The following is a 15,120-nucleotide window of genomic DNA, read 5'->3' on the forward strand; positions in this document are numbered from 1 at the left end:
GCCTCGAGTTTACACAAATACACAACACTCGACCCATCTTCAGAGGACAAGTTTGAGATTCCTATAAACACAGACTTCTTCAAAACTTTCTTCCTCACACAGAAAAAATCTTTTTCTCTCTTGACAGTCCTTTACAGGTGAGCTTTCCCATTTGGTATTTTTCTTGTTTCTAGTTGTGGCCTCCTCTTTTCTGTCTAGAGAAGTTCCTTTAGCATTTGTTGTAAAGCTGGTTTGGTGGCCCTGAATTCTTTTAGCTTTTGCTTGTCTGTAATGCTTTTGACTTCTCCATCAAATCTGAATGAGAACCCTGCTGGGTAGAGTATTCTTAGTTGTAGGTTTTTCCCTTTCATCACTTTAAATATATTGTGCTACTTACTCCCTTCTGGCCTGCAGAGTTTCTGCTGAAAAGTCAGCTGATAACCTTATGGGGATTCCCTTGTGTGTTATTTGTTGCTTTTCCCTTGTTGCTTCCAACATTTTCTCCTTACCTTTAATTTTTGTCAGTTTGATTAGTGTGTGTCTCAGCATGTTCCTCCTTGGGTTAATCCTGTACGGGAATCTCTGTGCCTCCAGGAGTTGGGTTACTGTTTCCTTTCTCATGTTAGGGAAGTTTTCAGCTATTATCTCTTCAAATATTTTCTCAGGTCCTTTGTCTCTCTCTTCTCCTTCTGGGACCCCTATAATGTGAATGTTGGTGCATTTGATGGTGTCCCAGAGGTCTCTTAAACTGTCCTCATTTCTTTTCATTCTTTATTCTGTTCTGTGGCAGTGACTTCCACCACTCTGTCTTCCAGCTCAATGATTCATTCTTCTGCCTCATTTATTCTTTTTTTTTTGGGGGGGGGCTCATTCTGCTATTGATTCCTTCTAGTGTACTTTTCATTTCAGTTATTGTATTCTTCAACTCTATTTGGTTGTTCTTTATATTTTCTAACTCTTTGTTAAAATCTTCTTGTAACTTCTCGCTCTGTGCATCCATTCTCTTCCCGAGTTCTTGGATCATCTTTACGATCGTTACTCTGAACTCTTCCTCAGGTACATTGCCTATCTCCACTTCACTTAGTTGTTCTTCTGGGGTCTTATCTTGTTCCTTCATCTGGAACATATTCCTTTGCCATCTCATTTTGATTAAATTTCTCTAGACAGTCCTGATGTTGACATTCCTTCAATTCTTGTGATCATACGAGGAAGAAAGTTCCCATTAGTGCACTGAACCGAGCTGCTGAACAGCCTTTTGTGTGAATTCCCAGGAAAGGTATTCTGGGGTGGGGGCAGCAGCCACCAGGCTTGCAGCCTCACCCAGGGCTGAGCCAGGGGCTCAGCTGGGAGCAGAAACCAGTGAACCCCTGATGATGGCCAGACCCTAACTATTAGAAACAGCAAACCCAAAGTTCTTTAATCTGGAAGATTTTTTTGTAACTCATGTTATCAGCAGTTATGAATCAAAAATAAATACCAAATGGACAGTAGACAAAATACATGCTTTAGATGCCCAGAGGGGAAGAAGCATGGGATGGCAGGAGAAAATATTTCAGAATTCCTCAAAAGTTCTAGAGAAGTTCACAAGGGCCCATTGATAGCCCCCACTTTTATCTTCAAACAACCGCAAAGTTGCATTTTGAGGAAGTGCTTCAGTTTTCCCACAGAATTCTCCAGTCCCACAAGGACTGGTCACAAGGGATCCAGGCACCTGCATGAGAACTAGGACAGTGTTTCTGAGGAAGCCATCAGCACACCACTCTGGAGGTATCATCTTTTCTGCATTTTTCAATGTTTTTACATTGAGAAACCAGGCAATCAGACTGGTTAAGTTAAACCCTAATAGAATTTAGGAGAGCATAGAACAAAAAAGGCCTATTTTTAAGCAGTTTTATCACTTATAATTCCTCTGCTTCAATATATTCACCTCCTTCCCTGCCTGCCTCTGTACACAAAATCCTACAATGAAAGAAACCTGAGTGGAATTGGGGACCAAAGGCTGTGGAAGTCCCTCAACAGGGAATGAGGGTCCAAAGCCCAGGAGTCCCTGGCAAAGGAGGGGGCCTTCCAAAGCAGAGACCAGGGAGTGGTGAGTGCAGCCAGGTCCACAGAAGTTGTCCTTCATCTCCCCCTGCAACCCCTACTTTCTCTCATCTTTGACGCAGGTACCACTGTTGTGCCCACTTTGCACATGAGGGAAGCAAAGCTTGTAGCAATGACGTAACCTGCATAAAGTCACATAGCTGATGGAAACAGCCCAGGGCTGAAAGCAGAGTGTCTGACTCCACCGTCACCTGCACCATCCTGCCTTTTGCTGTGTAAGTGCCTCGCTATATCACCTTCTCCAGCACTTTCTAAGCATAAAAAGTGTCCCAGGTTTTTTAAGGAACTGATTTGACCTCAATACTAAAATCTAACAAAAAAGGACACAAAAAATTAAGATGAAAATATCTAAGAAAATATTAGCAAACCAAAATCACAAATATGTGAATTTAATAAAATAGGACCAAATAAGGTTTATTCTAAGAATTCAAGAGTTACAAGATGTCCATGTTTTATTTATCTATATCAAATATCAATGTATAGACGACACCCATTGTAAGGTCCTTTAAATTTGATAGCTTCCCTCCCTCCACCACAATATTTTGTAATTGGGTAATGCTGATTGTTATGTATTTCTTCTATATATGCCATCTTGCTGCTAATATGGATTCTAAAAATCTTTTGGCTTATTCTCTTGGCTTCTTTCAGGGAAATAATCATTTCATACATCTTAAAATAATCACTTTATCCACACTTTTCTAGTAAATATGCCCTTGTCTTCTGTTTCCTGGCTAAAACTTTCAGAGGAAAATTAAATAATCATGGATATACTTTCCCCTGCCCCCAGTGGGATACTATGTCAGTCTGGGCTCAGAAAATAATAATCATAATAGTTGTTAACATTTATGGAATGCTTATCATGTGCCAGAGGAGGTTCTAAGTCCTTTCTACAGATATAGTCTTCAGAAAACTCCTATGAAGTAGGTAATATTATTGCCATTTTTAAAGTAAGGAAATCGAGGCCCAGAAGAGTTATGCGACGTAGCTGAAGTCACACAGAAAGTGACAGAGCTCGGACCCAACCCAGGCAGTCTGACCCCAGAGCCTGTACGCCTAGCACCTCCCTGAAGCTGCCTCCCAGATGGGTGTTCCTTCATCCATTCCCTCATTCCACACATGTTCACTGGTGACTAGTGTGTGCTGGACTGTATGTTCGATCCACAAAGGATTGTCTGCCTCAAGACAGCAATGCAGAAATCCTGCCTGCTAGCCTGCCGGGCAGATTTTGGACTGAAGACTGCAACATCAATTCTCACCTGAATTTCCAGCCTGCTGGCCCACTCTACAGATTTCAGACTTGCCAGCCCCCAGAATGGTGTCAGCCAGTTACTGGAAGTAAGTCTCTCTAGACAGACTAGCTGGATTAGACAGATTAAACTAGATTAGACTAGATGGATAAGACATATCTTATTGGTTGTATTTCTCTGAAGAACCTTAACACAAACATTGATGATTTGCCTTCATGGAGTGTCCATGTTCTAAAACTGAAACCAGTGGGAGGCTGTCAACGTGTGTTCACCATAAGCGCTTTAATGGTCCTTTTCTCCCCGATATTGGCTTGCTGTTATCAGTATCACAGCAGCCTCTCCTTCTAAGTCGGCCTGTTTGCAGCAGAGTGAAATGGGGGTGCATCAGTTACTAGAATCTGGTGACCCAGAGGCAAAGGCAGTTTAGTTTGACCTAAAGCTCCCCAGGGAGATTCAGATTCCATTCCTATCAGCACAGCCACTGCCAGAAAAGTAGCACAGGCCTCAGAGACTAGCCACAGCCAACCGGCTGCCCACACCCAAGGTCAATGCTACCCAAGTGATGAGAGAACTAAAACAGATGCTCAATTCAAGGAGACTCCAGCCGAGGCACACATGCCAGGGACTTGATGGCACTATCGCTGAAGGAACTTCCTGCAACTTCCCGGTTTCTCAGAATACCTGAGCTTCTCCTGCAATAATGTCTACGGCCTTGGGGAAAAGATCTGGTGTAACCAAATACCACAGAACCAAGTCTGTTGCTTCTGAACCCGTGTGTTTCAGTCCTGTCCCTGTCTCTCAAGAAAATATTTTTATAAAAATAACATATAAAGTCTTCGTAATGTAAGAACAAGTGCTTACATTATTTTATTGAGTGGCATGGAGCCAAAGGCTTGAAGACTTTTTCTTGCAATCAACAGCAGAATTGATGCCCCCAAATATTCCTCCACTCAAATTAGAACTAAACTATGATTTCAGTCAAGAGTAGAAAACATACATTGGACAATGCAGCAGAAGCAGAGATTAGGGGCCCCCCAGCAGCTGCCCCAGGATAAGCTTCCTCTTGGTAAGCTTCTGAAACTGTGAGACTCAGCCCATGCTCTGCCTGGGGAATGAAGAGGATTTGGACCAGTCATCAGCTAGTAAAAGGAGAGTACAGAAGCTCGAAGTCCAAGAGAGCTGGTTGCCACTACATTCATCTCCAGATGCATTCTGGTCTCCCTTAGGAGATGGTGGTGGTGAAAAGCTAAACTCTGAAGCCAAGTTACTTAGCCTCTGTGAGCCTCAGCTTCCTTGTCTGCAACACAGGATAATACTGTGCTTGTGGTGTCATATCTAAGAAACGAAGACTTACTCCTATTTTCTTCTAAGAGTTTTACAGTTTTAGCTTTTCCCCCTCAGGTCAGCTCCCAGCTCCTACGCTGTCTCTCCTGCTGTCTCTCCTCCTCAGCCCCACGTTCTCCCCTTGACCTATCTCCACCTGCCTCCACCCCACTACTCTTCTGCTTCCTCTCTCCCCAAGGACACCACAAATCTCCCCTTACTACACCCCTGGCCTTGCCTGGGTACTGTCACAACTTGATTTCTCCATGGCATGCTGTTCTTAACTGCCCCTTCTTTGAAATTTTCTCCTTGCTGAGGCAGACATTGCCAGTTACCCACCGATATGCATTTCCCCCTTTTGTCTTATAAAGAGAACCTGATTTTGTTTGGGGTGACAGTGTACCCACCTAAAACTATATTTTCCAGTCTCCCCGGCTACCAAGAGTGGCCACATGACACAGTTCTCTTCAGTGAACTGCAGACGGAAATTGCTGGTGGAGGTTCTGGAAAAACTCTCTAAAGGGGGCAGACCCAGCTGGCACCAACATCTGTTCTTCACTCTTCCCATCTAAGGCAGGGACCTCATACCCTTAGTAATAAAGGTAGAGGGTTGGCTGGACACAAGCCCAAAATTCATGGTATAATCATGGACCTAAGTTCTGGGCAATGGCATGTGACTGAAAGCTATGTGCACACAGAATGGACATTCACCCCCTATGTCCACTTCCTTCTTCCTGGCAGCTGGGATGCAGATGAGAAGGGAAAAGGTAAAGCAATCACTCTGGACCCAGAGATGGAATTCTCATTTTCAGGACGGTATGGCTGCTCTACCAGTCCAAGGAAAGTTGTCTATATTTTGACTCTTACACAACAAAGAAATTTTTACCTTTATATTTAAACTCCACAATTTGGAATCTATCGGTTACAACAGAGAAAACTATACCCTAACCAACACATGACTTCCTGCCCTGATGAGATGCTAGAGGGAGAGCAGCCATACTGTAACTATGATGAAGCATGAAAGATGAAAGCTACATCATCAGGATGGCGGAGTAGAAAGGTAAAAGAAGGCTGGGTTCCTAAGAGCATCTTGTAATCAACATATTGTCTTCAAAACGGCCTAATTATCTACCTCTTTTTTTAAACAGACTTCATTTTTTCAGAGAAGTTTTAGGTTTTCAACTCCCTTCCTCCAAGGGGTCACCTCCAGTCTCTCTGGTCCTTGATGTTTTTCACCTGAGTGCCAGGCCAATATTTCTCACCTGTCCACCTTGCACCTTGAGCGTGGCTTGACATAACCTCAGAATAACATGTCTAAACCTCTTCTCCCCCTCCCCAAACTGCCCCCCGTAACCTCACTACTTCTCTAAGTGGTCCACCGTCCACACACTACCCACCTAATGGCATGTGTCCATTTTATCCTCCTGTTTGTCTCTGCTCAACTAATATCACATCTCCAGATTCCCCCAATGGTCCGGGCCCCAGTCCACCCGCCTTCCTCAGCCACCAGGTTCAGACCCATTAGGTCACTCCCTTCCCCCATCACAGTGGGCCACACTGACTGCAGCCTCCCTGTTCAAGGTTCTGTCCCCTCACCCCGCCCTCCCTGTTACTGGAGGAGTTCTGTGAGGGCTCCTTCTTTGCAGGCCAGTCCTCTTCTGACTCCTACCCATACCATAAAGCCAAGCACCCACGTGGGCTCCACCGCTCCTACTTGACTCCATCTTTGTCCTGTCATACAATCTGGCATTTGAAGGAACTTAGAGCCATGCCAATTCCACTGTCCACTCAGCACGGAAGCTCATCTGTCTTGTCTGAGCATTCCTAAGCGGCTTTCCCCCAGGGTATTTGAAGGCACTGGCCTAGCACTGACCCGGAGCAGGTGTGCAGGGGCCTCTGGGCTGCTCTGCTAAGCTCAGCACTGAACCACCCCCCTGCCCCACAGGGCACCTTTTGTCTGAAAAGGGCCAGTTCTCTCATCCACCGTGACCGGAGCAGGGCTCGGTGGTCGGCAGTGTGAGCCTTGCACTGAGAAGATGGGAGACCCTTAATCCTTCGATGATTTGCCCAAAGAGCCTCAGACAACAACACACCTGTGCTCTCAGCTGCAGATAATCACTTACAAGGAAAAGTGGGGGGAAACCCTTCCCTGCGTCCCATCCACACCCTAACCAGAATCTCTCTTTTGTCCAGGTTTTTTGTTTGTTGTTCAGTTTGGTTCTCTGAGTTCAGTTGGTTTGTAGATTTAGGTTTAAAATGTATTTTAGGTGATTTCCCATTCTACCAGGTCCAGATGCAGAGGAAACCAGACAGAGATGTGACTGGATGAGGTTAACTATTGTATCAGACAGTAAGAAGGGAAAACGACTTCTTACTCCTTCAAACTTGACATCTGGAATGTAGAGAACTCTTTGAGAATCTGATGAAAGGCTCTGAAACCCCTCTCCACCCCAAAACCCTGCCTATCCACAAACTGCAGAAATCTCAGGGGTTCTTGCCCCCCGACACACACACATGGATCCTCGGCGCTCATGAGCTGCAGGCTGAGAAGTTAGGTGTCTAAGAATCAAACCAGAGCTCTCCCCAAACCCTTTCGTCCCTCCAAGCACATCCACTGCAAGGCTGGCGGGGTCGACGCCCACCTGCCCCTGCGAATGGGCTTCCTCACAGCCCTTCCCATGTCCAGGCTTCACATCCTTCATCTCTGAGCCACAAGCCTCCCACTGTGGCTCCACCCACCCCACTCCACAGGTTTTCATCTGACTTTCCCCACCTCTACCTAACGCAGTGGGGACAGGAATGGGGGTGGCGGCATGAGGAAGATCAGAGATAAGCACTGTCTCAGCGCTGACCCTCTAGCGCAGGCCCGAGGGGAGTCAAGCCGAGGAAATGGTGAGCGTCCTGAGGTACTCCAGGTCAGGAGCACCTGGGGATGCGTACACCCCGTCCAACAACCACACTGGTCCTCACAGCATCCCTGAAGGCCCGTGCTTCTCAGGCCCACTCTGAGCTCTACCACACCTCAACCTACTGTCCTTGCTACCTTTGCAAAGCCCCACTCTGTCACCTTCAGAGCTAACCTCTAACCCCACTTCTCTGTGACAGTTCCCTGTGCTCCAGTTTCCTTTCAGAGGCAGTGAGGGTGGGACTAAGCAGAAAGGTCAGGGGTGGGGGGTTGGGGAGGTAGAATCTGGCCCAGCTCTGCCCTGTGGGTAAGTCTCCAACCTAAAGTCTCTCAACTAAAGTCTCTCAACTAAAACAATGAGATCTCCCAGTGATGGACCTGCATAGACCCCATCCCAGGTCTAAAATCTGGTGATTCCCATTTCAGTGTATCATCTCAAATTCTGACCGTAATTATAGTAAGGGCTACTAGTTTGGGGTTTGTATTACATGCTGGGAACCAGCTTAATGTTTTAGATGCATTTTACCTATTTACATTTAGATAAAATCATCACATTTTACCTTGCAACAACCCAAGGAGGCAGTATTATGAGTATATTACCCCACTTACAAGGAAACTGAGGTTTGGAGAGGTGAAGTAACATCCCCATGGCCACACAGCCATAGGACTAACTGCAAAGCCCATGTCCCTAACCACTGTGCAGCGCTGCTCTCTGCTACGCTCTGCTTGGGCAACAGAGACCCTGGTGGGATCCCTACTCATACAAGGAGGGAAATGGGCTTGGTTAATATTGTCCTCATTTTGAAAATAAATTTTATAAACTCCCATCAGAGGTAAAGTGGCTTGCCCAATGTCCCACGATGGCAGGGTCGGGAATAATAACCCAGGCGCTTTGGCTTCCGCTGTACCCTGCTGTGTCTGCTAACTTCGCTGGCTTTGGAAGGCAATAAACAGACCTGGCTCTACTCTGCTAGCATAATAATTGCTTTGTCCTTCTACTTTTGAAGGTCTTTCTCCTCTTCTCCAACTAGCTATAGTCTGAGTGATCCTTCTAAACAAGGGGTAAGTTAAATTTTAGTCTGGCATAAAAGAGCAGCGTACTGGACAAGAACAAAGAAACCAACTCCTCCACAAGGAAAACGGACTCAGAACACACTGTACCAACACCACCACCATCTCCATACAGCCTGCCACCCATCTTCATGAGATGGCCACAACATGAGCAGGTATTTTCCTATAATTTACACAAAAACATCAAGAGAAAGAATGGTTTCATTTGCCCTTTTCATTCCTCGACAGGGCAATCCTTAACTAGGAAGAAATTATAGTTTAACTCCCATTCGAGGGAGACATGAGTTCTCAAGTACACAGACTTTGCCAAGTGCCACGCTTCTAGGAGAGGACCTAGGAGGGATACTCAGTGCAAGTGACACCGCAGACGTGCCCAGACACCTGCCACCTGTGCGGGAAACCTCCATCGGCAGGCTGCTTCCAGCCAGCTCCCAGTAACTTGCCATGTGCCACCAGTGCTCAGTGCTGGTAAATGACCTGGGGATCGCTAGGGTGACCCAGCAATGCCGGGACAGCACCATCCTGGCGTGTCTTCTGCAACCCAGGCCAGGGATGGGGGATCTCCCCACCAGAGATCAGTAGAGGTAGATTCTTCACATTCTTCCGGACACAGAAGAATATCACCCTGAGTATGTTCCAGAGGACAAAGGGTGGGTCCCACAAATGAAGACTATTTCAAAGTCTGGGGTGAGTTTGGGACACAGCAGTCAAATGTGCGGCTACCCGACATCGTTTGGGTCACCTTCCCCTGTTTGCAGTTTCCCACATCGTGAGTCCTGCCATCTCATCTTGCCATAATTCGTTTCCCCAGCATCCCGTGCTGTTGGAAATGTGGTGCAGAAATGTGATCAAGGCTGCATCTGTCAGATGAACCCATGGCTGGCCAGGTGATAGTTCAGAAGGGAACAAAGTGAGAAGGAATGCCCCAGGATCTACTCCAGGGAGCTTGCAGCGGGCTCCCTGGCTCTTCAGGAACGGCTGCAAAGGGACTTCCAGCATCTGGACACTGGAGTTGACAGTGCGAGCTGTAGTGTCAGGGCCAGGTGATGGAGCAACCCTGCGGTGGGTGCTACTCCAGCTAGAGCCAGTGTGTCAGCCTGGAACTGAGGATGTCCTTGCAGGAACCAACCGTATGTCCCCACCGGTACGTATGTACATCTTCAGGAGAACCTGAAATGCCATTTCCCAGAAGCTCCTGGGACGCAGGAGGATCACAGACTTGGGAACCAGTCACACCTGTGTTCGAACGTGGCTCCACCATCTACCGGCTCTGCCTCCCTGGACGTGTGATTTAACTCCTGGCCCTCGGTAGTTTCAAATGAAAAATGGAGATGATAAAATCCAATTCCATGTTTGTGATATTAACAGAATGAACTATTAAACAAACATACTGTGAAATAAGGTGCCTAACACAGTGGGTGGCATAGCAGGTGCTCCATAAAGCTTTATATTCTTCCACTCTTAACTCTTGATATTGTTATCTAATATATTAACACTTTTTTCCTAAGCTGCCATCTCCAAACCAGTCAAGTTTTGATAAGAAAGAAAAAATATCAAACAGGTCATGGTCTTCAAGCACAACACCACTAGAGACATTTTTCAAATTGGCAGTGATCTACTCATAACACTCTTGGGATCTGTTTGATCAATGAGACATGAAGTCATCCCATTAGACTGTCATCCAGCCTGAATGCTGACATGTTAAATAAAAGGATGTCATTGTCAAATACTTTGTAAAAACTACAGCAATGGATTTCCTCAAATCTATCAGTCTTATAATGACAGTTTTTTAAATGATGATGAGTAGAATCTGATGTGACTTAATAATGATACGCTTCACGTGTGTACAGCCTATGGCAGTTTCCAGGGCCTTTGTGGCCCTTGGAACCATTCAGGAGACAGGAGGGGCATCCTCAGAGAACCTGCTTGGTTCCTACCAAGGTCCCTGGTCTTGGTGCTCAAGTTCATGCCATTCAGGAATACATTCTGGGACCCTGCCATTCACCTGGCTACCAGTGCTCACTAAGTGCCTATAACATGCTGAGAAAACACTAGGCTGGATATTCAGACAGGCCCAGTTCTGACCTAGCAGAGTTTCAGTAGCAAAAAAGAGGGACAATTAAGGGAGAAAAGACCATAAGTTGTGATGGGTGTTAAAGCAGGGGAAACTCAGGAAGTCATCGGTACACACTGGTGTCAGGTAGGAAACAAACACTAAGAAGCTTCCCATTTTTCCTCCTTTTTATGAGCCATTCATGAAAAATCAGCAGTCTCAGATAATATTCATCTGACTGTAATATATTTTTAAGTCAGGCAAGGTAGCTTCAAAACAAATTTTGGGGAGGTCCTTGGACACCGATGAAGATGGCTGGGCATTATTTGGAAAGGAACAGGGAGCCTCTGAAGGTGTCTAAGGAGGAAGGCGATAAAATCAGAGATAAACTTGGCTCTAGATGAATGAGGAATAGAAAGGGAGGTGGGGGGCCCCCATGCAAACAGTATTTCAATAATCTAGGAAATATATAACAGTAGGGCTTCCCTGGTGGCACAGTGGTTGAGAGTCCGCCTGCCGATGCAGGGGATGCGGGTTCGTGCCCCGGTCCAGGAGGATCCCACGTGCCGCGGAGCAGCTGGGCCCGTGAGCCATGGCCGCTGAGCCTGCGCGTCCAGAGCCTGTGCTCCGCAACGGGAGAGGCCACAGCAGTGAGAGGCCCATGTACCGCAAAAACAAAAACAAAAACAAAAACAAACAAACAAAATATATATATATAACAGTATCTTACAAATATTAATGTCTTGGTTAGGGCAAATTTGCCATGGTTATGTAATATGTTAACATCATGGGAAGCTGGGTAAAGTGTATTTGGGAAATATCAGTGCTTTATTTTCAATTCTTCTGGAAGTTAAAAATCATCTCAACGTGAAAAGTTTAAAAAATCTGGAAAAGGATAAAACAATTAGTAGAAAAAATCATCTAATAAATAGGGGAATGGCTAAGCGTATGACAATATTCCTACAGTGGTTTTGCTTTCTGTACACATCTCTGATTTTTTATGTGGACTGCTTTATTCAGACTCACAGCAATCAGAAATATTAAGCAATCCTATATGTAAGCTAAAAGTAACTTGATGTTAATTAACATAATTAAGAATTATTTTCTCCACAGTAGTGAGTTCAAAAGATGATACAGTATAAAATGATCTGCAGAGGCATCTGCCAAGATAACTTAATATCCAGTCGTTGATCGTTAAAAACAATATATAAAACAGCTGTCAATCCACTAAAATCTGGAAAGTACTAATTTAAGTATATTTGGTTTAAAAGAAAAAACAGACTATTAAATACCATGTGCTTAATTAAACCACACCAGAAATTTTCCTACTCCTGAGTAGCCTTATCAAGAAGAGCTACTCAAATTCAAAAGGGTCTGCAGTTACTACCGGTGAATCACTTGCACCTCCCTTCTTTCTGTGTGACTGTGAGTGAAGACAAGGTCAAAGCTATGGTGGTTTCTCCAAGATCTTTTAAGGCCTCAATGAACCCCCATTTCGTGGAAAGTTGGGACCAGCTGGGAGGGACAGTTGTCGCTCTTACCCAGTGTCATCCTGGAAGCCTTCTAACTCGTCCCGTTGCTCGGCCAGGGTGGCCTCCAAGTCCAGGTAGGTGCCGTTGTGGGAGAGCTGCAGCGTGCAGTCATCTAGCTGCAAGAGAAAGAGTCTGTTATGCCCAGCCTGCTCCTGGGATGGGGATCTGTACAGGGAAATCACATCAGGTTGCCCTCATGTGTTTTTTAAAATCCAGCATTATTCTGAAATGTGGATCCTAACTGGAAGAAGTAGCACGTTCATGCAAATAGATTGGAAGCAAACCGCAAAACAGGTAGACAGAAATGGCACCTACTAAGGGAGTGATATTGACAGGGCGCCTAATACGTGGACAGGGGAGAGAAGTACCAGGCCCTGGGCTAATGCCACTTTCCACTCTGAGGGGCCCAGGGGAAGCCATGGATTTGGGGAGTGGAAACCAAGATGCCGATGGGACCACTGATTGAGAGACACAGAGTTTAAAAGGCAAATCTGGTGGAGAAAACATGCTGTTTCCTTTGACTCAGTGAGAAGCCTACTTATTCAGAGTCTATGGTCATACCTGGGCCATTATAATTAATAGTCGCTCAATAAACATTTTTACAATTGAACAAAAAGAAACATTATCCATCTGAATGACAATACATCCAAATTACAACATACCAAAGAGGACCTTAGGTCTCTTTGTTACTAGCCTCATTTTTCGAAAACTTATTTAACAAATCTTATATATTGTTAATTACATCCCATTCATAATTCTAAGCACTTTACATATGTTACATCATTTGATTCTCACACAAACTCTTCACTTCTTTTGTTATCCCCATTTTACAATGAGGAAACTGAGGCACAGAGAGAGACTAAGTTACCTGCCCAATGTCACATCTGATAAATAGTGGAGCTGGGATTTGGATATAGGTGATTTCAGTCCAGGTCATGCTCTTGACCACTATGCTTTGCATCTTCTCTAAGGCCAGAGACCTTCTAAGGACTTGAAAATATGCTTTCAAAACACAACTATGTCATCTGAGTGTTCTGGTGTGGCCAAGGTAACGCCACATATTTACCAACCCCATTCCCTTTTCCCCCTGGGAACACAGACCACACATCCCAGGCCTGTAGTTGGGCTACTGCCATGTAACTGAGTGCTGACCACTGGAATATCAGTGAAAGGAAAGAAAGGTCCCAACCAGCCTGGCCATAACACCCCTGCAGAACCATCCACCTTTCTTCTCGTGCCTGTGGCTAGATGCAGAGGAGCCAGAGAAGACTCCCAAGTCTGGAAACCGACAGACCCTGGACAGAAACAGCTCAGGTTCCTGAATCACTGCATGGAAGAGAGCATTCTGCTGCCTAGCCTCCACTGACCCATCCTGGACAGTGACAAGAGCAAGACGTGAGCCTTTGTGGCATTACATGACATTTAGAAAAACCAATACACTTAAAACTACAGGAAAGTAATTTTATCAAAGATTAACATTATGAGGAAATCCCCCCAGCCCTAACTTCATGCTTCGTTTCTCAGGCTGTAAGGACGGCTCCGATTATTCATCCACTTGGGTGAGTTAAGGCTCTTATTCCAAAATGCCAGGAGATTGAGGAAAAGTGGAGGCAAATATGTGGCCACTTCAAAACATCTAGGTAAAGGCCTGATAATCCTCCTGCTGTAAGTGAGATTTCAAACAAGGAATTAGTCTCCTTTGATAGAAAAGCTTTGCTTATTATCCTCAACAAGAGAAACGCAGACTGTCAACTTGTCCAGAATCAGCATCTATAACAAGCTGCTAATTCTTGCAGAAACCCCGCAGTTCCGTGTTTCTGGTTATCCTCAACAGAATGAAAGGAATTTGTTCTTTATTATTTGTAAGAAATAGTTAAATCACTTGAAGGGGTTAATCCTATTTGATTCACTTGTTTTATTTCTCTAATAACAAACTATTAAAGGTGTGCTGGTGAGGGTCAGCATTCCTGACTGGCATTTTACAGATGGATCATCCCATCTGAGAAAGCAGAGACCAAACTGGCCAAACTCACTGTGCTGTGGTACGAGAGGTGTGCCCAGGGTTTGGGGGCAACACACAGGGGAGCTGGCTTCCCTGCCTGCGGAAGCAGCAGACAGGAAGGATTTCCTGCAGAAGGCGTCTCCTGGGCTAAGGGTCTCCTGCGGCCTGAAATCAGACTTTTATCATTGCTAGGTGGAAAATTCCACTGGAAACGGAACCCGTTACCATGTACACTGGACCATGTGTAAGTAGAGCTGTAATCACTGCAGCTCATTCTTGCTTTTAACTCCTATTGACATTTTCGACTAATAAAGCTTACGTGGTCCGTTCTGTTGATAGTATCAACACTTCTGCTCATTTTTAATCCCACATATAATCAACAGACTAGCAGATGAGGATAATGAAAGCCCTTTAAGCCACAACAATTTCTTTTGTCTCCATCCCTGGAAATGTGTGAGTCCAAAGAAAGTCCAAAGAAAGAAGCTTTTTGATAAAAAGTTTCTGCTTCCCCACTAGGGGGTCGAAGGCATTCTGAGGCTGTGGTCCACACTCAGGCCAGACAGAGAGAACCGAGTCCAAGAGGAAGTACTGCTGTGGTGTAGAGAGGCAGGATGTGCATGTGTATGTGGTATATATATTCCACCATGGGCCCGTTTCAAGCTACCACCGTGAAGTCACTGAGCGTGGAGCTAAAAAAGTTACACAGCAGCTCACCAGCGTATAGCGTTTTTATCATACAGATCCAGGAGATGTAAGTAACCTCCCAAGCATAGGTAGCAGAAAAATGTAATGAAACAATCAGGCAGTGACGTGTTTTGAGTATTTTTTTTTATTGAAGTACAGCTGATTTACAATGTTGTGTTAGCTTAGGTGTAGAGCAAAGTGATTCAGTTATACATATATAT

The 15,120-nt window shown here is 45.2% G+C and overlaps 1 protein-coding gene across 3 annotated transcripts in view; it reads right to left on the reverse strand.

The window, feature by feature from the left end:
- The window catches only part of FHOD3 (formin homology 2 domain containing 3), a 497,328-nt gene that overhangs the window by 424,670 nt on the left and 57,538 nt on the right, over positions 1 to 15,120 (reverse strand). For all 3 annotated transcript variants that reach the window (XM_032602812.1, XM_032602814.1, XM_032602813.1), the window contains exon 2: positions 12,223 to 12,329. In XM_032602812.1, coding sequence (XP_032458703.1) covers positions 12,223 to 12,329 — 107 coding nt within the window. The remainder of the gene's footprint in view (positions 1 to 12,222; positions 12,330 to 15,120) is intronic.

Source organism: Phocoena sinus, chromosome 14, assembly GCF_008692025.1.
Source record: "Phocoena sinus isolate mPhoSin1 chromosome 14, mPhoSin1.pri, whole genome shotgun sequence".
In the NCBI taxonomy this organism is placed as follows: domain Eukaryota; kingdom Metazoa; phylum Chordata; class Mammalia; order Artiodactyla; family Phocoenidae; genus Phocoena; species Phocoena sinus.